The 23593-nt window shown below is 43.5% G+C and overlaps 2 protein-coding genes across 12 annotated transcripts in view; one reads left to right on the top strand and one right to left on the bottom strand.

Moving 5' to 3' along the window:
* The window catches only part of LOC123506380 (leucine-rich repeat and immunoglobulin-like domain-containing nogo receptor-interacting protein 3), a 141070-nt gene extending 127248 nt beyond the window's left edge, over positions 1–13822 (top strand). For all 11 annotated transcript variants that reach the window (XM_045258469.1, XM_045258464.1, XM_045258459.1 and 8 more), the window contains 3 exons: positions 4784–6039; positions 6640–6770; positions 7706–13822. In XM_045258469.1, coding sequence (XP_045114404.1) covers positions 4785–6039; positions 6640–6770; positions 7706–8821 — 2502 coding nt within the window. In that variant the 5' untranslated portion in view covers position 4784 and the 3' untranslated portion in view covers positions 8822–13822. The remainder of the gene's footprint in view (positions 1–4783; positions 6040–6639; positions 6771–7705) is intronic.
* Positions 12472–22741, bottom strand: LOC123506384 (WD repeat-containing protein 61-like). Its single transcript, XM_045258470.1, has 7 exons — positions 22540–22741; positions 20723–20892; positions 19390–19603; positions 18470–18643; positions 17994–18181; positions 15582–15753; positions 12472–14850 (listed from the first exon to the last, which is right to left on the bottom strand). The coding sequence occupies exons 1-7, from the start codon at positions 22540–22542 to the stop codon at positions 14761–14763; spliced, it is 1011 nt and encodes a 336-aa protein (XP_045114405.1). The 5' UTR covers positions 22543–22741; the 3' UTR covers positions 12472–14760.
* Between the last annotated feature and the right edge of the window lie 852 nt (positions 22742–23593).

Genomic DNA, 23593 nt, shown 5'->3' with positions numbered 1-23593 from the left:
ACTATTTTAATCCCACACATAAGTTTCTGGAGCTGTATAAGATCACAAAATACAAAGCAGAATGAATATGGAAACGCGTCATGGTACTGAAGACTTTAAGCGTGTGTAGGAGACAATATAAGGTGAAGAGGTATAGGAAGAAGAAATTAAATGTCATGTTTACGAAGATTATGAGGCGGAGAGGCGTATAAGAAACACGAGGTAAAGAATTAAGGTCTGAGTGTTGGGGTGGCTGGGAGAGGATACAGTGGGAGTCTTGGGCAATGGGTGAAGATAGATAAGAAAAATAATCATGCATCTTCCTTGGTTGTCATGCACTGCCCTTGTTGCCCTTGTGATCGTTAGCGCGGTTAAGTCTTGTGTAATTATTCCATTGGTGTTAACTTGTGCAACTCTTCCTTCCCGTGACGAGCGACGCCTGGCATTTCCGACCGTGTGTGTGTGTGTGTGTGTGTGTGTGTGTGTGTGTGTGTGTGTGTGTGTGTGTGTCTGGCGCCATTCAGTTGACGGTTCAGTAATTCTCTTTCGGGATGCCCTTTCAGGAGGAGGAGGAGGAGGAGGAGGAGGAGGAGGAGGAGGAGGAGGAGGAGGCGGCCCTAAACAAACTAGTAGTGAACCCTCCCCAGTTTTTTCCCCTTCAGTTGGAGTCTCCTTTCCTCTTAACTCCTGACCTTCCTTCCTCCTTCTCTCATCTTCATTTCCCTCTTCTCCCTCCTCCTTCTCGTCCTCCTCTTTCTCCTCCTCCTCCTTCTCCTCCTCCTCCTCCTCCTCCTCCTCGTTCTCCTCCTTTTCTTGTCTATTTTTTGTCTATATTTGCTCTATCTCTCATTCTGCAGCTGTCCTTTTATTCACCATTCTCGTATTGTTTTTTCTTCCTTCCCTTCTAAACTTCTTGGCTTCTCATCCAACTCCTCTTCAAACTTTTTTCCTTTTCTTCCTACGTTCTTGATTTCTTGCTTTTCTGACTGTCCTTTTCTTTTTCTCCTCCTCATCCTTCTTTTCCTTCCATTTTTTTCACCTTCAACTTCCTCTTTCTCGTTTATCTTTTGTTTTTTCTCTCTCTCTCTCTCTCTCTCTCTCTCTCTCTCTCTCTCTCTCTCTCTCTCTCTCCTTCGTTCTTCCATTTTTTCATCGTATTCTTTCTCTAGTAGGTAGTTACATTCCATTCTTCTCGGTTTCTTCACTTATTGCCCTTTTTCTCCAGCCTCTTGTCTAACCTCCTCCTCCTCCTCCTCCTCCTCCTCCTCCTCCTCCTCCTCCTCCTCCTCCTCCTCCTCCTCCTACATCACGTTCTGTCGCCTCCACTCTCCTCCTTCCTCCTATAACTTCCGGCCACTGGAGGTAACCGCCCCCAAGAATTCATCGTAAGAGAGGAAACGTCTCACAAATGTTCCCTGGCCGTGAGAGGTTCTCCTTCTCCCACACACACTGGACGGACAAAGAAAACGGAAAGAAATCAGTTTGAGTTGTAAAAGAGCTGCGACTGTAGATTTTGTGTGTGTGTGTTTCACTGTTTGATCTGCTGCAGTCTCTGACGAGACAGCCAGACGTTACCCTACGGAACGAGCTCAGAGCTCATTATTTCCGATCTTCGGATAGGCCTGAGACCAGGCACACACCACACACCGGGACAACAAGGTCACAACTCGATTTACATCCCGCACCTACTCACTGCTAGGTGAACAGGGGCTACACGTGAAAGGAGACACACCCAAATATCTCCACCCGGCCGGGGAATCGAACCCCTGTCCTCTGGCTTGTGAAGCCAGCGCTCTAACCACTGAGCTACCGGGCGTGTGTGTGTGTGTGTGTGTGTGTGTGTGTGTGTGTTATCGAACTTTCCTGTTGTTTTTGTTCCTTTTCGTCGTCTTCGTTTTCTTCATGTTCTTATTTTTGTTTTCTTCTTTTTCTTCTGTTCTTACTAATTTTCTCTCTAAGTTCCTCCAAGTTCTGCGCTCAGGAGTCACGCCCGTATCGACAACAGCCTCCGAACCATTTCAGCGTAGCATCCGATATCCTTAGCGACGTTTCTCATCCCCCTTATTAAAGCGTTGCTGAGATACACCTTGTTTTCCTCCCTTCACGCTCTCCTACCTCAGTACTATCTCCTTACCTATTTTTCCGCCAGACTTTCTCCTCATTTTCCGGTTTCCCTTCTTTTTTTTTTTTTTTATACTTTTTTCTCGTTTTCTACACTCTCCGTCTCCTTCCTTCGTCCGAATTTAAGTGTTGGTTCCTGTAAACAAGTGCCCGAGGCGGCTCTCCATTCTCAGTAGTGCTGCGGCTGTCTGAGGAGTACGTTATGTCGCTCCTGGCTTGGGTCTGGGTCTTATTGGGACAGACTTGAGGTTGTGCAGATTCCTCCCGCTTATGTCGCGTAAGGAAATGATGAAGGCTGGTGTTGTAGCGCAGTAAGTGTGGATGGTGGGAGAGCTAGGGCAAGTATAGTGGATGTTGTTGTCGATGTAGTTGAAAAAAAAAAAAAAAAAGTTGAAAAAAGTGGTTATATTTGAAAAAGAAAAGTACTTGGAGAAAAGTAATAGTTGAAAAGTAGTAGTAGTAGTAGCGTCGGGCGTGAAGGAAAGAGAAGGGAAGCACCACCTGTTTCTCACCTAACACATATTCCCTTCCATTCCAAAGCGGCATGTTCACTGTGGCAGTTTATGGAGGACAGTATAACAACCACTACTCCATTTCAATAACTGCACTACTTCTGCTGAGGAAAATAAAAGTGCACAAGTAGTAAATAACCTGGAATACTCACTAACTCGTATTTATGATACCACAAAATTGCTTCACACAAAGAAAATTAGTAATGTTTTCCTCAACGCTGTGATAGTAAACTGTGCGCTGGGAAGCTGGTCAAGTACAGAATCTGGGAAGTCATAGATACTTCTCCTTGGCCTTCAGTGACTAGTTCATACAGTGAGTCATTGGGGGCTAGATTCGCGCCGCCCATGGTGTGTCTGTGTCTGGCCAGCCGCCGCGGTGCACTGAAGGATGTTTGTATATTTTGAGACTTAATGACAGAGTGTGGACCGAACACTTGTCACTTAATCTGTTATTCAAGGACTTTACTATCGACCCACCGTGACGATATCAAGGAACCATAATAACACTGTAGTATTGATAGAACTTTGAACTTGAATCTAAAGGTCAACGCCTCGTATATTCATTCATTTCATTATTTCATTTACCCTCAACTACCACTTCTCCACTTTCCTTCCTTCTCTCCTTCCCTCTCGGTCCCCCTCCCGCCTGTCCACCCCGAGACAAGCGGGAATCGAATCAGAACTCGCCGCCGCCAGATTCCAGACAACCAGTCCCTGATGTGCTCCCAGGTGGCGGTGACGGTGGCGGTGCAGGTGTGCGTGTGGCTCGCCGGCCTGCGGGGGCTGGGGGAGCGAGAAGGGGAGGAGGGAGCGTCGTTGGTGGTGCATGGGAAGGGGTGGTGGAGGGAGTTTTTGGTGTCGGTGGTGGTAGTGGCAGGTCCCGCTGAGTTAATCCAATGCCGTCTGTCTGTTGAGTGTGTGCGGGGCTGCGGGTTGTGTCTACTTGTTTATTATTGCCTTTACCTGGACGGCCATAAAGCGCTAACCAAAGAGGTGTTTATTAGGAGTCTGGGAGCAGCTCAGTGTCTGGGCCGCTAAATGCTAATGCAGCACCCTTTTAAAAGTCACTCGAAGTATCAGTTAAAGATTAATACATCAGAATGCAAGCGATAAACAGTAATAGAACGCGATTTATGGGGTGCGACGCTGAATGTTAATGGAACGTGCGCTGCAGGTCAGTGACTATGAACTGCTGGTATTGCAGGCACTGGCGGCGCCGCGACGCGGGGCACTGGGTGCCGTTCAGTGGGGTTTTCATGTTATTGGTGTAAATAAGGAACTGTGCGAGACTAGCCAGGCAAGGCCGCAGGTCCTGGCCAGTCAGGCGAATGTCCGCGGGTCGGGGCAGCTGCTCGGCCCTCCCCGAGGCTCCCACGACCGCTGCTCCCACTTGCCTCATAATGATGAGAGTTTACTGAACAAGTAATACCAGAAGGTGAACTTGTAGAATAGGTCACCACCCTGGATCCCTGCCTCTCCCCCTATCCCACGCGCTGGCTGGCACGCCGCGGGATATGTTCATTAATTAGGGAACTGGACGACAATGATTCGTGGCCACCGCCACCGCCCCCACTGGTGCACGTGGAGCACACACAGCTGCCTCTGTGTCATCCGCCCGTTATCCCTGCAGATAGTCTTCCTGTGTGCAGAACTCTATTAATGAACTCCCCTTTAGTTGAGCTCACGCAGAGACAGGAGCGCCCGCCACGCGCACCTGACTCGCAGCCACCTATGTGGGCCACCCTGGCCGCCGCGCTACATGCCGGCACTCTCCGCGCTGCTCGTTAGGATTACATAAACGTCAGGTTTATTAGGTGCTCTTTTGGGGTGGCAGGAGGAGAATGTTAGGAGAGTTGATCCTACCGAGTCACTTGTCTGTCGGACTCGTTTCATCGCGAAAGAATATCGCGGTGCGGTGCCGTGGTCCAGTGCAGAGTACACTGTAGTAGTAATATCAGGGACATCAGATTTCTTGACTCTTGTCTAGGACATGAAAAATTAGATGCTTTATATATATATATATATATATATATATATATATATATATATATATATATATATATATATATATATTAAAATGTATGGGTGTATGTATGTATGTATATATATACACACACACAGTCAAACACATACACACAGACACGCTATTAAGTACCTTTATTTGTCCACAGGATGGCCGCCAGAGCGGCGTTGCTGCCTCTGCTGGCTGCCGTTGGTGCCATCACCTGTGGTGCGACCGCTGCCGCCATGCCGCCCTCTGTCGCCAGTACCACGCCCGCCACGCTCACGCCTACAAAGTTTCACGCCATCCCCGCTGCGCGCACCGTCATCTCATCATCTCCGGTGCTTCTGCAGAGTAATCTGACGACCACCAAGTCAAACACCACCGCAGGCTGGAGGTGTCCAGACGTCAGCAACATCTCCGAAATATCTTGCACATGTGATGTGCCTCACACCATCCGCTGCCGTGGCCAGGCGGTGCTCCCGCGGGACTTAGCCGTCCTAACACAAATCCTGCGCAATCACGGCGGCATATCCTTACTAGATTTAGCCATACACGGCCTTGGTAGCCCTGCCGGGAGCAGCTTTAAAGGTCTCGAGTTACTCGGCCTCGTCATCACTAAGGCGGGGCTGCAAACTCTTCCTTCAGACGTGTTCAGCGGCCTGGAGGCTACGCTGGTGGCGCTCGGACTGCCCAACAATAAACTCATCTCCGTCCCCGTCGATGCACTCAGCCCTCTGCGGCAGCTGCAGCGACTAGACATGAGTGACAACCAGCTGCATGAGCTTCCTTCCCGGGCCTTTCCAGCTATGCTGCAACTAGAGAACCTTGACCTCGCTGGCAATAGCCTCCGCCTCCTGCAGCCTGAGGCGTTCGTCCGGCTGCCTCACCTGACGTCCCTCAACCTTGCCTACAATCAGCTGGACGCAGTTCAGATCAACGACAGAACCATGCGGGGACTGCACGGCCTCCAGCGCCTTTCCCTGCAGTCTAACCTTCTAAAGGGAGCCATCACTCCCACCTTTATTTCCGGCGTGCACGGTCTCCTCTCCCTGGATCTGTCCGACAACACCCTCACCATGCTGTCCCGTGGGGCACTGTCCGCTTGTCCCAACCTGCAGGAACTGGACTTGTCTCACAACATGATCGATGTCATCGAGGACCACGCCTTCGTCAATCTGACGCGGTTACGTCGCCTGAAGCTGTCCCACAACCGCGTGGTGGCCGTGTCGGGCTGGTCACTGGCCCACCTGCCACTGCTGACTCATCTAGCCATGGCCGACAACGCCCTACGAGCCATCACAGCTGACCTGCTCCACCAGCTGCCCGCCCTCAAGTCCCTTGACCTGGACGCCAATGACATCTCGCTCCTGCAGCCACACGTGTTCAACAGCACGCCAGCCCTGCAGCACTTGTCCCTGGCCGGTGGGTGGACTGGTAGTAGTAGTAGTTGTAGTAGTAGTAGTAGTAGTAGTAGTAGTAGTAGTAGTAGTATGTATGTATGTATGTATGTATGCATATAGCTGTTTCCTATCATTAAACATACACAGTGCAGGTGACAGTACATACCCCTCTCTCTCCTCTTAGGTGTTGTGAAACTTCCTCTTGCACTACAAGTATAACAAACAATAACATCATGAACTGCTTTCACTCCACTTAACTTTCCACCTCCTCACCATACATGTCCACCACACCACACTTTGCGTTTCACATGTCCTACACTTTCTCCACATCTATAAAATCGGTAGCTACGTAAATGGTTCCCAATCCTTTTTCTGCCCCACCCTAGATGCCAAAACCCAGTGAAGAGATTGTATTTGACTGGACACGCTTGTAAAACGTCGAATGTTAAGGGAAGTGTACATGTTAAGACAATTGTTGATTTTCTTAAAGGGTTATTGGAAGAATTTAGAACAGATATTAAAATTAACGACTCAAAAGGACTTGGAACAGGGATCAGATTTCAATCATTTCACAGATAAACGTATTGATCAACAGATGGATATAAATTCTCCTCTTTTTCAGACAATCCCCTGCACTGTGACTGCAAGGTGTGGTGGCTGGTGGTGTGGCTCATGCATCACCCAACACTCAGCCAGGAGGAGAAGGCCAGTGCTGTTTGTGCCACACCCTCCCACCTGGAAAATGCTCCTCTGGTAAGTGTAATGTGTAATGATAGAATAGCAGACAGTATAGTTCCTGCCATAGACAATATAAGGTTGTTCTAATACAAGGTCGTTCTATCTGTGAGAGATTTGTAAGCAGTTTAGTCCCGTGAGGAAAAACAAGGAGTTTCTAATGAAGTGATATAAGAGTGAGATGTGTTTAGGTACTTGTATTTAAAGACTAAGACACATCTTTGAAGCCTGGGAAGTGATGGTTGTGAAGGAGAGGAATTACTTATTGGTACTTATTTTGAACTAATACTCTTGTAGGTTGACTTATGTATTAGATAGTGAACACACTGCAGACACTCATTTGTTCTCTTACTTCATCATCCATCCATCTCCTAAACTCTCTCCCTCTCTCTCTCTATCCGTGTCTTCTCTCATGCCTTCTTTCTGATCACTCTCTTGTTACATTCAGTAAGTCTTATCATCAATCACTCCCTTTCTTTAATTCATACTTTCTGTTTAGTAGTCAGCAAATTGCTCGGTGCCAACCCTAATCATTAGCCGAGTCCATCTTTCCCTCATAGTCACCGCCAATTCAAACTACTTGAACCTACATTACTGTGTCAGGCAGAGATGTGTACCTCTCGGATAGGAGAAAAATGGGGATGGAATTGCATGATTAACTTTTTATTTCTCGTTAGCTAGGCAGTTGTGTAAAAGCTGTAAGATCATTAAAGTAACTCTTTTTATTTTAAGGATTCTCACTGAATTACTCAGAAATGCAGCTCTAAGATTATATATATATATATATATATATATATATATATATATATATATATATATATATATATATATATATATATATATATATATAGTATACAAATTACTTAATCAATTAACAATAACACTCCTTACCTATCCAGGTAGATGCCATTCCCTCCTTTACATGCTCTGCTACATGAAAGTCTTTGTTACAGGATGAGTTGACCATGTCCCAGCTGGTGTGTTTTGAAGAATCTTATCATGACTACCACGACTACTACCATGACTACTATCACGATGAGGCGCTGGCAGAGGACACACCCGACATCCGGCGCTCTGATGCAGAGATCACACTACGAGTGGCCCACTGGGTGCACCACGGGGCACATTCATTGCCAGACAAGGATGTGGACAAGGATTTGTATCAGGGTGTGGAACTCATCTGGCAGGTAGACGAGAGAGCAATTCCATACACATGTGATGCAGTGCTGGTGTACCAGCTGATGCAAGGGACAGCTGGTGCCAGGGAGATGCTAGCTATGAAAGTAGGTGCCAACTGTAGTTCAGATGGATCACAAAACCCTCACCAAGTGGCAGTGACCTTGCCAGCGGAGGCCCTAATGCCAGGTTCCACCTACCGCTACTGTTTGACGTTGCTGGAGCGTGGCACTGGTGAGCAGGAGGCCCTCCTACCTGGCTGTTCAGAGCTGTTGCTGCTGCCAGAGGCCCCGGCGGCTCCCATGGTGCGGCAGCGAGGCAGAGTGACCAGCCTGACTGCTGGAGGTGTTGGGAGGGCCCTGGTGGTCCACACACGAGTGGACCAGGATGGGCCGTGCACCTACACACTGGCCGTGGTGGCAGGACACAGACTGGCTGCCACCCGACAACTGAATTGTACCGAGGCGCGTCACGAGTTCCCGTCACTGAATGCGGGCCAGTATGTGGCATGTGCAAGTCCTGACCTCCCAGGCACCAACCACGACCTCGTTCACCTAGAACACCGCCTCAAGGCTGCACAGAATGTGACAGCAGCACTGCAGCAGGACTTTGCTGTGTGCACGCCAGCCATCAGCTTTGTGCCGTATGGGGAGCCAGAGATGAGCGTGGGACCGCTCCTCACCCTGCTGTTCACCCTCCCAGGCCTGGCCCTGGTGGTGACACTGTACGTCATCGCCAGGAGAGTGTGGCGTGGCGGCGGCGTCCCCTGGCGCTGGGACCCGAGGACTCAAAAGTCAGGGAAGTACTTCCTTTACACAGGAGAGATAGCAACTCCATCCCTGAGTTTGGACCCACTGCCAGCAGACACTCCAGAGACCACCACTCCGGTGTAGGGGCAGCACCAGGCCCACACCTGCACAGTTCCTTTCTAGTCGAGTCATAGTCAGGCTTGTAGTGGAGTACCTGGTAGTGCACCATGGGAGGGCCTTCAGGCTGTGGTGCATTAACACAACAGTGCCATACACCTTGATGGTGGCTGAGGACGGCTCATGTCAACAAAAAACATGTGTATGCATGTGTGCATAAGTGTGTATATGTGTGTGTGTGTATGTATTTGCTACATTTGTTACATATTTTTGTGCCATGAAGCAAGTCATTATGGACAGAGTGCTTTACACATGACTGATGAAGTGTAAGTGTACAAGCATTTTGTTTATGTATATCTACATATAGTACACATGCGTAAGTGTTTAGATGATGCCAACACCTCACTTGCTAGTAACTGTGTTTGCACCAGTATGTAGCTTTAACCTACTGAAGAGTAGATCTAATCCTAGGTAGAGAAGTCCTCATTGAGTCACATGAACTCATGCACGTCCTGTATCTCACGTGACTATTGTCCTGTTGGGCAGTGTGAAGGACATTCTGTGATCAAAGGTGATGGACAACAGCAAAACAAAATCCATTCAAGTACCAAACCTTCAAAAATGCTTCTGAAAAATTGAAAACTAGTGTTGATATATTTATTCATTAGATTTGAAGCAATACTGCAATAATAATTCATAATAGCACAGTAGTCATGAAAATATAAACATGAATGCTAAGAAAAGAGATCTAACAAATATTTGCAATATTTGCATGAAAATATAAACATGAATGCTAAGAAAAGAGATCTAACAAATATTTGCAATATTTGCAGAGTACTTTGAGTTAAGTGACATTGGCAAATCCATTCATCTGCAATACTAGTCATTCACATTGTATATCCATCACACTGCCCATCAAGATTAAAAATATTCCTTCACTTTCAGGTCCAAAATACTTATAATTTTTATATATACTGTGATGTAAGAAAATCCAAATTCAACCCATTTCTAATTTTGTGAAATTATGACGCCAGTTATAATGTTTGTTACCAGAGAAGATAATGTAAGTGGTCTGTGCCTCCTTCACCACACCACTACGTGTGTTGGCAGAGGGGTGGGGGGGTCAGACCTTCACGGTCGACAAAGCTTTAATACTCCCTGTATTGTTACTGTGGCAAGAGTAGCGCGCTGTTCCTCTCACCCGCATTTTCCATTTGTGTAGTGTTTACATGTCAGTTCTGAGGTGTAACTGCAGGGAGTAATAGTAATACAACAGGGTGTAACATAAGTGTGTGGATACTGCTGGTGGCAAAAGTATAATTTATTCCAAGTAGAATATTTTATATTCAAATATGCACCTTGAGGGAAGCTTTGTTTAGCAGTGGGGTGAAATTTGAGTGTGGTGGGATGACCGGTACAACTGTTGGGTTGTGTGGCAGTTTTGTGTCATAAGGAACACCATGTCATCATACTCCACCTTACTGTAACTGTGTGCCATTTTCAACAGTATACCTTTTTCAGATGAAGATCATGCACTGCAATCTCAGTGTTTTCACTGCCACTGTCTTGGGGTGAGATGGATCAGCTGATTGCTAGCCCTAGCCACTCCCCCTTTCCATCCTAGGCAGGCAAAGTGTCACATAGCCTAAACTTTATTAACTGTTCATCACAGCCATGGTAACATTGTGCATTTATCAGCTTGTCAAAACAAGACAATGTAATACTCCAAAACTTGTAGAAGTGATGACTGAATGACTAAAAAGGTCATCATTGGACAATCTGCATCAATGTGTAGAAGTGATGACTGAATGACTCAAAAGGTCATCATTCGACAATCTGCATCAACATATCATTTCTACAAGCTTTGGAGTATTACAGTGTTCTGGAATGTGAAGAATAGTGATGATGGACAGGTGGTGTAAGTGTCAGCACACACTGCACGCCATTATCAGCATGGCTGTAATTAACAAATTAAATAATAGTGTACCTTTGCCTGTCTGGGTGGGGAGGCTAGCAACAAATTACCTGATTGCAATTTCAGGAGGCTAGCAACAAATTACCTGATTGCAATTTCACACTAAGACAGTGATAGTGAATACATTAGATTGTACTGCATGATGTTGACAGGGGGAGAGAGAAAAAGAAAAAAATGAGAAAGCCACACAGTACCAGTAAGGTGGAGGATGCTGACATGGTGTTTCTACAGCATAAAACGGCCACCTGCCCCAGTCATTGCTGCCACACTCAAATTTCATCCCACCTCTCAACAAAGCTTCTAAATGCAAAAAAGCATGTAGAACATTTTCTACTCAGAACAACTAGTACTTTTACTTCTCTCAGCATCAGCACATGCATGTTACCACCTGTATTCTACAATGATAAATTCCTGCCATTTCTTTGCAATTTTGATTTGGAATAACTGCAATAGGTATTCTAGAGGTTTATTTATCTACAGTGGGGAAATCTTGGCTGAAATATATTCCACTCCAATATCAGGGTAACATCAAACTCTGAGAGACGAGCATTATGTGTTTTGTCTGTCAGTGACGTCTCTTCTCTTCCCTCTAATACATGATAGCTGCCTCTCGGTTTTATTTCAGGTGGCTGGGGGTTCAATTCCTCAGTTGCCGCCATCTTGTCAAGGTGAGGATGGCCATTATGTGCTGGGAGGGAAGAGGATAGATGTCACACACAGCCAACACATACTGTTTGCCTCTCCAAGCTTGCTGCTGTTCTGATATTGTAGTGGATTATATTTCTGCAACTACTCACTTTGTCATGCTGTGGAAGACTTTACATTCTCTCCACATAACCAGCTCTTTCTTTAGAAGAATCACACTTACCCACACAATGAATGAAAGAGAGTGAGTAACTGTATTATAGTAGGGGGGAGACTGTGGGGTGTGACTGAGAGAGAGAGAGAGAGAGAGAGAGAGAGAGAGAGAGAGAGAGAGAGAGAGAGAGAGAGAGAGAGAGAGAGAGAGAGAGAGAGAGAGAGAGAGAGAGAGAGAGAGAGAGAGAGAGAGAGAGAGAGAGAGAGAGACTCTTCTGTCACCCCCCTTGTCTTCATTTGTGTCACCCACCCACTGCCCACTCTCACAATCCTCTGCATTGTTGCACGTCACAGACTGACACCACAGTGGCAAGTCGTTGGTGGCATGGTCACAGCTCCTAGTCTTACAGCCTGCCTGCACATTGTCCCCATCACACACAGCTAATAATTCACAGGCAAAAATACCACATGAAAGAAAAGAATAATTACACATACATATGAGGAGCAAAGAAATGGTAGGATAAATATATAACAATCCTTATATAATATCCTGTAGTGTAACCAGTCTTGTAAATATAGTGTCTGTCCTTCAGACAGTTCATGTCTGACCACTTCTAACTGCACTGATTTGTCATTATTCATTCATCTTTCATCCTTGCCACTCGCTACAGACTCGCCATTTTCACATCAGGCTCAACATTGTGGTCCTTTACAGGTGTTGACAAACATGCACAGTGTAGCACATCATTTCATTGGCAACACTGTTTCCTCAGGACAGGTGCTTTGTAATGAATGAAACATTTATAAGTAATCACTAAAGATATAAATGAAAAGATGAACTTGTATGTTGGCTAAAAACCTGTTGTGGTCCTTAACTTGTAACAAAAGTAGAAAAAGATTATCATGTGCTTTGGACTTTATAATTTCATGTGACATGTCACATAAACAATAATTAGTTACACACAACAGAGAATAACACTTGCAACCTGTGTTGGTAAGGAGGTGATATCACATAAAAGGATGATATTCTTCATAATCATCATATTGACAATATTGTCATCACTTCATCATATATTATTAATTCTAATAGTCTCAGTATTAGAGGAAATGCCCATCCTTTCTATACACTATACAAATGTTAATAAGGCCATGGGACTGGGCACAAAGATTACTTCTCCAAGAACTTATTACAACTTGTTTGCTCCACCAACCAGCATCAGTCTGCTGTGGTAGGGTCCAGCACATCCCTTTCTGTATACACTGCACTGGGTTTCATTGGCATGAAGTTAATTTATGAATGTTAAGTATTCTTCCCTACTTAATAGAAATTATAATAGCTTTAAATAATCCAAAAGAAACTAATTTATATTACAACTAGTGGAGCATAGTTTTAAAAAAATCTTAAAATTAAACCTTATCAGTTTGAGTACCAATTAGGTGCCAGATGAGGCATGCCATGGTACTGTACCTCCACAGTTTTCTAAGCCTTGCTGGGCCACAGCAGTGAATGGTTTGCCATGTAATGTGCTTAGTGACACAAAGCATTGGCTTGTTTGTGCCTGGACACCACCACAGGTGTAAGCAGTGAGTACAGAATGAATTCACTCATATCTTCCCTACTCCAGGGGCACATCAACACCTCTCACATCATCAATCATTACATTAGTCATTGCTGTGCCATAAAATGTAGATATTCATATATAAATATATGTATATGACTATATAGCTGTACATAGTGTGCATACATTTTTAAGATAAGAGCCTGTTACTATATCCAAGTTCTCATTCACCTGCCAGGCTAGGCAGGGCAGAGCAGCACACCGTCCACCTACTGCAGCAAAACTATTGTACCAGCTGAACCAATATGAAATAAAGCTTCACAAATTTGTTTTCTAATATGTGCACTTGGGAATTTCCAAATGTAAAACACTCATCACTGTCAGTCTGCCACAGAGGGAACAGAGCCTTACTTGTCCCTATGAAGCATTCTTGTTAAGGATTGAATTAAGAAAATGTAAGTGGTGGATCAACTTTCTGGTTTCTTGATCAACAGAATAGAGAATGAACAGTGATGAGTATCCTGTACTATCACCAATGTGCATCATTAAGTTAGGTATGAAAAGCACTTAATTGTCTCAAGATCAAAACCTAGCCTTACTACCAGTCAATCTTTATAAAGAAATGTTTAAGTAACCTTTGCAGTACCATGCAGGTTCTCTGGGAAATCATAACAGAAAATAAAATGAGATAAGAAATTGTATTTTCTTAGAAAATTTTACCTGTCTTAGAATAAAAAATGGAAATTCTGTCACCTAATCAATACAGATGACACCACCACACCTCAGGTAAGGAAAGGTGATTATCTCACACTGAACACATCCCAACATACCTTCTAAAACTTTAATGTCTGTAAGTCCACATTTCCTGCTTAAGCCACAAAGTAACATTCACCACCGGTTTGGGAGTCACACATGACTATACAGGATGATGGTGACCTTAACTTTTACTGGCATCAAGCTTTGGTATACAAGGTAACATTAATATTAATCATGTTATGATCCAGTAGTTCTTTTTAATGAGCTACAATAGTCCCTCACCTGCAATGCTCTTCAGTCCAGACTCACAATGACTGTCACTTTGTGGCTTCGGATTGTAAAAATATCTCATCTTGATAATGTCAAACAAGATCAGCCACTAACCTTCAAATCTGCCAAGACACTCACCAGTCCTGGCCACCTCAGGCCTGAGGCAAGGCCAGGCAACAAGTGCAAGGGACTGCCTCTATGATGCCCATTTCTGGTGGGTAATGAGAGAGAGAGAGAGAGAGAGAGAGAGAGAGAGAGAGAGAGAGAGAGAGAGAGAGAGAGAGAGAGAGAGAGAGAGAGAGAGAGAGAGAGAGAGAGAGAGAGAGAGAACATCCTACCTACTGTTCCTCTCCAAGCACCATGTTGGTCATCAGTCATCCCTGCTTGGCTACATGGTAATGTCACTTGAATATAAATTGTTCATGATTGTTCCTGACAGTCCAGTCAGCATTGGCACATAAGCAGCCACACAACACACACTCAATCAAGCAAACTTTAGACAATAGTGGCATCATAAATACTAGTGAGATACACCAGGTGGAGGAAGCCGATCTGCACTCATACCCGTCACCCGCTGGGCTGCCGCTGCCGCTGCTGCTGCTGCCACCTCAAACAGGAGAGTTGAACACAATGACACTCCGGTCTTCTGACACACTCACAATCTTGCTGCTGTCTTGGCTGTACCTGGCACACCACACCTGCACACAAGATAGGCTTATCACAGTGGGCACAACAAAGTACCATACACATACTGAGCCTTTGTTCTGATTCGAGGTGAGGTTTGTTTGGTCTGGTTTGCACTGGTATAGTTAGGTCAAACTGTTAGCTGCCGAAGAATGAGAGTAAACTGATACCAAAAAGAATGTGGAAATATAAATTGTCAAAAATCACGTTATCATAAGTAAAATAGACTTAATCCCTGTCCTTTAGGGGATAAAATCCCTTGAGTTGACAAGTCGTTTTGGCAAAAACAAGGGTGAGAAGGTTGCTTCATCAATTAGGGAGCCATCTGTACATGTCAATTTTGAGGCATAGTTTAGCTGTGTTATATAAGTGAATTGTGGGTGCACAACATATTCACAATGGACTGGCATCTATGGCAAGACATGTAGGCTCAACATGTCCTTATGTAATCAATAGAGAATCTGTTTATGGTATTACCAACTGTTTTTCCTCTCAAATTTATGAAATCCAGACTAAGTACATTCAATGTCACTGTCACATCAGAAAATTATAACACACTGACTGACAATTAACTGATTTGCTCCTAACCTCACTCTTCCCCAATCCCTGCCCAGGCACTAAGTAAATAACAAACACAAACACAAACACAAACACACACACACACACACACACACCACAAATATTCTCTATAACCAAATAAAAATGAAATCGTGGTCTCAGCACTTGTAGATTTGCCTGTGCTCACCTGGTCGTGGTGATCCTTGAAGGTGTGGACACAGTTCCGTTGTGCAAAGTCCCACACCTTGACAGTGTGGTCTGAGGAGGAAGAGACAAAGTGCTGCTGGTCCGGGGCAAAGTCTACACTGAGTACCCATGAGCCGTGACCTGACAGGGTACACGCCAGGTTGCTGCTCTTCCTGCACAAAAACATGCACATAAAGATAAAGATTCACCCTAGTACAATTGTCAGGAGTCAAGAAACCTGATATTTCTTTTTAATGTAAGAGGGAAAAACTTGGGAAAAAAAAAAAAAAAAAAAAGGCCTACTTAGTTGCTAGTTCTGAAGGTCGGAGAAAGTTAGCCATAAGAAATGAGTAAATGTCTTGAAACCTCCCTCTTAAATGAAATCAAGTTGTAGGAATATGGAAATACAGAAGCAGGTAGGGAGTTCCAGAGTTTACCAGTGAAAGGTATGAATGATTGAGAGTACTGATTAAATCTTGCATTAGAAAGGTGGACAGAATAGGGATGAGAGGGAGAAGAAAGCCTTATGCAGCAAGGTTACAGAAGGAGGGGAGGCATGCAATTAGGAAGATCAGAAGACCAGTTAGCATGAAAACAGTGATAAAAGATAGAAAGAGATGCAACATTTTGGCAGTGAGAAAGAGGCTAAAGACAGTCAAGTCAGCAGAGGGGAGTTGATGATATGAAAAGCCTTTCATTCCACCCTATCTAATAAAACTATGTGAGTGGAATCCCCATACATGGAAGGATAAGATCCTTGTACAAAGTTAGCAGTTAGAGGAGCAAAAAAAACTGGTGGAGATGCCTCAGAATGCCTAACTTCATAGAAGCTGTTTTAGCAAGAGTTGAGATGTGAAGTTTCCAGTTTTGATTATAAATAAAGGACAGACCAAGGATATTCAGTGTAGAGGAGACGGACAGTTGAGTGTAACTGAAGATGAGGGGATAGTTGACTGGCAGGTTGTGTTGAGCTGATAGATGGAGGAATTGAGTTTTTGAGGAATTGAACACTAATAAGTTTTCTCTGTCCCAATCAGAAATCTTAGAAAGATCAGAAATCAGGCATTCTGTGGCATCCCTGCGTGATCCATTAATTTTACGAAGGGTTGGTCACCTCTATAAAGATGTGGAAAAGTGTAGGATGGTATCATCAGCGTAGGAGTGGATAGGGCAAGAAGTTTGATTTAGATCACTGATGAATAATTGGAAGAGTGGATGACAGGACGACCCGAAGGAACACCATTGTTAATAGATTTAGGAGAAGAACAGTGGCCGTCTACCACAGCAGAAATAGAACAGTCAGAGGAAACTTGAGATGAAGTTGCAGAGAGAAGGATAGAAACCATAAAAAGGTAGTTTGGAGATCAAAGCTTTGTGCCAGACTATCAAATGCTTTTGATATGTCTAATGCAACAGCAATAATTTCACCAAAATTTTTAAATGAGAATGACCAAGACTTGGTATGAAAAGCCAGAATATCTCTAGTAGAGTGGCCTTGATGGAACCACACTGGTGATCAGATAGAAGATTGTGAAGTGATAGATGTTTAAGAATCTTCCTATTGAGGATAGATTCAATGACTTTAAACAAGCAAGAGTTTAGAGCTATAGGAGGGTAGTTTGAGGGATTAGAACAGACTGAATGCAGGCAAACTTCCAGCAAGAACGAAAAAAGTTGACAGACAGAGTTGGAAGCGTTTGGCCAAGAAAGATGCAAGAATGGAAGCATAGCTTTTTTTAAACAATAGGAGAGACCCCATCAGGTCCATAATCCTTCTGAGAGTTTAGGCCAGCTAGAACATAGAAAACATTATGAAGAATTTCAATTGAAGGCATGAAATAGTCAGAGAGAGGAGAGGGAGGGACAAGTTCAGAATCATCCAAGGTGGAGTTGTCAGCAAAGGTTTGAGAGAAGAGTTCAGCTTTAGATGGCAGTGGTGCCATCAGGATGAAATAAAAGAAGGAAAGATGAACAACTCAAGTTATTGGAGTATAAAAACTGCTTCATCAAGTAAGGAGCTGACTGTACAAGTGACTAAGTGATATTTGCAAATGTTCATCCTGTTTGAATTGTAAGTAAAAAATAGAAAGTAAAAAGAATAACTAAAAAAATTGAAAGTAAAAGAATAAAAGAATAAAAATAATATAAACACACATTAAAAGAATATTTCAATTCCTCTCGTAATATGCAAACATAAATGCACAGAGATAAATTTTGGATAAACAAAGAACATGATTATTCCTGAACTCATCAAATCACATATTCACAATGCACAGTGCAAGGAAATTTTTCATAGGAATGATGACAAAGAAAAAGGAATGTTGTGAGGTATCAAATACATTATCTGAGTATGAACGTAAATGAGGAAATTCACAAGAAGAGAAAATTAACAGCCTGAGACTCCAGTACTTACACATCATACATCTTCATGTGTCCGTCATCAGCCGCAGTGAGCAGCAGCTGTGAATCTGGGGAGAAGGTGATGGAGCGGATGGTCATGGCGTGGCCCTCCAGTGTATGCACCAACTTGCCACTCTCCACGTCAAACACGTTGATGAACCCGTCGATGGCACCACTGGCAACGTACTTCCCATCACGACTCTGAAGGGAAAGTCAACTAAATAATAAAGTAATATCACTCTCTCACACTGAATAAAAAAGAAAATAATGCACCACAGATAACAAAAAATCAAGACAGAATTATAGAGTATCAACACAATTCAAGTGATGCAACAAGAAACACATCATCAGTAATCTAGTCTGCAACAAAGACAAACACAAAACTAAATAGAGGAAAGATGAAGACCAGTAAGGAAAGGCAGGTAAATCAACACTTGGTGAGACACAGCAGTGGCTTAGAGAGGGCCAAGGACTCTCAGGGTGACTCACGTAGGCAATGGAGTAGGTGAAGCGGCCTCGGGTGTCCAAGGTGGTGACGTGGTGGCCTCCCTCCGTGGCGTAAATGTTGATCTTTCCTGCGTAGTTTCCTGAGGCAAGGTGGTTTCCCTCTGGACTGAACCCCACAGACCACGCCTCCACTGGCCCACAGTCAATACTCTGGAGCTGCCAGGGGTGGTGGTGGTGGTGAGCAATGAGCCAGGGACGGGGCACATGGCAACACACAAACACCATAACCAAGTCTTTTTTTCTCTCTTTTATGTAAGAAGGGAAATCTGGGCATGGACAACAAAATTAACTAAACAAAACAGCCCAATAAGATGCCAGTCCCCAAGCAGATCCAAGAGAAAGTACTGCAGATTATTTTTTGCAGTCCTGCCACTAAACAGTAACCAATAAGGTGCAACATGTCTATAATAGGATCAACATTACTGAAATATTAACTAATTATATCTAACCTACAAAGAATTTCAAGTTTTGGTTTATATGCGGGAAACGGTGCTGGCAATGGCAACAAAAATTACAATAAAAGAAGGCCCACTGAGGTGCTGGACATGTGCAAAATCAAAAGCATCAGTCATAGCCAGAGATAAGTTCAAGTCATAGGCTGAAAATAGAAAAGCAGGTAGGGAATTCCAGAGTTTACCAAAGTTGTCAGTAATGTTACTAATTCATTACCAATATGTTAATGAAGTCAAAGAAGCTCCATGATACATCACACAAGAGGCAACAGCTATTTCTAAAATATATTTCCATAACAGTAACAACGACAAACATGAGAAACAGACCCAATAATGTTGTTAAATGGATAAAGGAAGAAATGTGAAGGCAGTCAATGAAAAATGAAGACACAGGCAATGAAATACTCAGCAGGAAGCAGCAGGGAGGGGCTGAGGTGCAGTCTATCTTACCTGCTCTCCAGTGTGAAGGTTCCAGAGGCGGATGGTGGAGTCCAGGGAGGAGGAGGCTGCAATGGTGCCAGACGGGTTCACGTCCACCGAGATGACACCCAGCGAGTGTCCCTCCAGGGTGTGCAGCAGTGCCAGCTCATCGTCACCCTCGCCGCCCCACCGCCAGACCCTCACCAGGTCATCCAACCCGCCAGACACCACATACTTCTGCTCTCTGGCCGCCAGGCACACACACACACACAGAGACAAGGACAAGATACAATATACACTTATGAATGACTGTCATCACATTGTGGCACTCAATGTTTCAAAACACACCTACAGTATTATCAACTTATCTTAGCATTACCCAGCAAAACCTACACAGGATACCACATTCCTACAAAACTCATCACCAGCATACACACTTTCCATTTGTTAGTTTACAATTCCTTTTTCTTTTCTCCTTTTATTCAACAATTAAAATTTTTCACTCGATTAAGTGTTTTAATTTACTGTTTACAATGCTATCTTTTGCACAATAGAGATATGTGTATGGAAAAATTGTCTGATATTTGACTATCATTATCTTACATGGTCTCCATAAGAGCTACTCAGTAGACTCAACTGGGGAGCATCACCACAGTGGCAGCATCACCACCCAATAACACTGACCTCTGTATCTTTTTTGTTTGTTTGTACTATACTGCCTGTATTTAATGCAACATTGTTTGCTTCTATAATTCTCATTGTCATGATAAACAATGAAATAACTTTCAACTTTGATAGATGGGTGGCTGGGTGGCATGGGGAGTGCCAATGTTGACATTTGGCCAGGATGCCAAACATGCCACATGTGCCATCTCCATTGCTAATGGTCTTGGTCATTTAAAGGTGAATTGCGGTAAATACATTGGAACCTCTGAACATGGAAGTGAATTTGTTGGAGGAGGTAAATCATATTGGAAACTCCATATATTGCCATTAAAACAGCAAAGGTGCTACATTTGTGTTCAAAGAAAAATTAGTGTTCATAACTAAAAACATTTGCATGATACTGAGATTCAGAATAAATTGTTTCAGATTTGTATATAATCAGAGGTTGTACTGTTCATACAATGCCAAGTAAACCTATCTACATCTATAATGCACTCCTGATTTTACTCCTTAATACATATATGCAAATTAAAAATCAATTCTCTAAGCTTGACCATAATAACTAGAAAACTTCAATGAATTAAAACTACAAAAGCTCTTACTCAGTAAATATCAACTGTAAACTATTACTATGATTACAATTAGTGTACTATTATTACCACCATCAATACAAACCTACAAATGCCACACAACTCACATATCAGGCACATTTTTGTCCTCTTCATTCTGAGTATCTTCATTTTCTTTGTTTTCATCTTTTTCCTCTGAGGACTTTTCCTTTGATTTATCCTGAGGAACAAAGTGGCCCCAAGCACAGGCCCAGATGCCCTCTGAGTGGGCATTTTCTCTCTTGTTCAGGAGGGAAAACTGAAAGACAAAGCTGTGTTACTGATATAAAGGCACTCTTTGTTCAATGCACATGTAAGTATAAAGTGTTTCTAACCATACCAAAACCAAGTGCAAACTAACACTAACAAATCAAATCTAATCTAACCTAATCAAGGGAGGTGGTGGCGTAGTGGATAAGGTGTTGAGTGTGGGATCAGACAGACATCCATGCATAGGTTCAAATCCCACCACATACCACCTTGATACTTTGCCATTCGTTGAGTGGTTTAAAGTTTAAAGTTTAAAGGTGATATGGGTCATAATATGGGTACCACTATAAATAAAACTGCCTGCACCACTAATAGGTGGAAGCTGAACAGCGCTTCCTATACTCTTGAGAGAGCAAGTCTCCTTAGTAGGATTGGAGTCTCGTGGCATTAGTGTTAACCTGTGGTCCCCAGCTGCCTCGGCCATACCCAGCAAGTATGAGAACCAGTTGTGCATTTTCCTTCCAGTGTTACTGTTGTGGTCACTGTAATGTCTATTATAAGCTGTAACCAAGTCATCAGTCATTTGTTTTGGACAAAAAAAAAAAAAAAAATAGATAGACAAAATCTTAATATGGATTATAACTTGATTTACAAAAACAAGACACACACTACTAATAAACAAGAAAAATCATGATGTAAAGCCTCAGTAGTTTTTTTGCACATTTCTCATCACTTCCACCTCTCCCACATTCCTCCCCTTCCTCCACCTACTCCAAGACAGTGAGCCCTTAAAATACCTGCAAAGACCTGCAAAAAGCTCAAAAAATGTCCTAAATCACTTGGCCGCAGGGGTAAGGGGAGAGGGCTGGCAAGGCAGAGTGCCATGGATGCCTTGGTGGTGGTAGTATTTATCTAGTTGTGTATTACAGGGCTTGAGTGGGGCTCAGTAACCTGTCTCCGTATAAAATTTTATCCAACTTTTACTTAAACTTGTGCACACTCTGCTGTTACACTCTCATCATTCAAGGTGTTCCAGAAGTCCACCATCCTATGTGGAAAACTAAACTTTTTAATGTTTCTCAGACACTGACTTTTCCTTCCTTTTGTCCATCTACCTACATCATCAATCAGTGCTACCAGGTCCTGTAACAACCTGAAGTCACCACTGCCTTCATGTCAGTCCAGGCCAATCTTAAAACTGGACCGGTACATGTCCACGTACCAAACGACGGAACAGCAAACACAGCAATACATGTTTCCTGCAGCAGAGGTCGACCGGCTGAAAATGACAAGGAGCACAGCGGCCAAGAAGGAGCAGAGTAAGATAGAAACAACATCAGGGAAGCGCCGATATAAAGGCACCTGACCATTACTATGGGGCCAAGACTACCACCAGTGACACACCCTCACCACACTGTTACCTGACACTCCACTACAGTACACACAAACACACCCCACCCCCGCCTCACCAGCCAATATCAAATACCCAGCAGTCACCAATCACCAATACACCATCACCAAGCCTGTCAGTCCCCCAGACCAGACCACGCCGCCTTACACATGGTGACAGCCTGTTTATTGCTCCCTACTGCCCTCTGGAGTAAAGATATGACGGCCGGTGTATCTCTGTATTATTTCTCCCGGTAAACTGGTGCAAAATAGAGTAAAATCCAATGAACAGCGGCGGAACACTCACCATGCTGGCAAATAGTACGTGAGCTCCCCTGCCGTGCCGCTGGTGAGTGCTGCAGGAGGTCTGGCAGCGCTGGTGTTGTGACTTGTGAGTCTGTGACTGCTGCTGCTGGTGAGTGGCTCTGTACGGTGGCACCAAACACACACTCCTATTTGCACTATGAACTCCAGTCTCCACATTAATTTCACTGTAAATTTTCGTGTATTTTTACTAAATATATTTTCTTTAATAAGTTGAAATAAGTTTTATAACCATGTGATGTGAAACGAAGAGATGCCACTCACTCTTTACTGTATTGGCATACACAATGATAGTTTTTTCATGTGATTTTACTCAGAATTATTTCAATATTAACTGAAATAAGCTTTATAGTCTTGTGATCAAAATGAGACTTAAAACTGTTGCTAAAGAACACACTTCTGATGACACCTGGCATCTTCTAATGCTGACCAATGCAATGATTGTTAGAGGCTGATTATAGTGCTCAGTGAAGCAGACCACAAATGTATATTATGAAATTACTGAAATTAGCAATAAAGGCATAGCATAACTAAAATTAATGGGGACGTGAGGATGACAAAAGACAAACTGAAATATTCATTGTCTCGAACCAAATAGGAAAATTAGCTAGTTTGGCAAGAGTAATTAACTTGTCATACAGGCTAGGTATGTACATAATAATCTGATATTAGTTATATGTCCCAATCAATGCGAATAGCTACCTTGATATCACCTCAACTTTTTAGTTTACTTGTACTATACAATGTCTTATATATACAACAGCCTTGTTAGTACTAAAAGATCCTTACTAAAAATACAATATTTCTAGCATAATATGTTTTTGTGTTTTCCTACTTCTATTTATTCTTTAAGGTGGCTACTTATAGTGTATGGACAAGCTCTGTTGGCTTGCTTATTCCTGTAGCTTACTTACCTGCAGCTTGTTGATGAGCATTTGCTGTGGTTGTAGGGCTAATACTTACCTAAATCTTATTGACTGAACATGGCTCTGGTGTAGGAGAGAGAGAGAGAGAGAGAGAGAGAGAGAGAGAGAGAG

The sequence above is a fragment of the Portunus trituberculatus genome, chromosome 19 (assembly GCF_017591435.1).
Source record: "Portunus trituberculatus isolate SZX2019 chromosome 19, ASM1759143v1, whole genome shotgun sequence".
Classification (NCBI taxonomy): Eukaryota; Metazoa; Arthropoda; class Malacostraca; order Decapoda; family Portunidae; genus Portunus; species Portunus trituberculatus.
The sequence above is the reverse complement of the archived record's forward strand: the minus strand, read 5'-3'. Positions and strand labels throughout refer to the sequence as shown.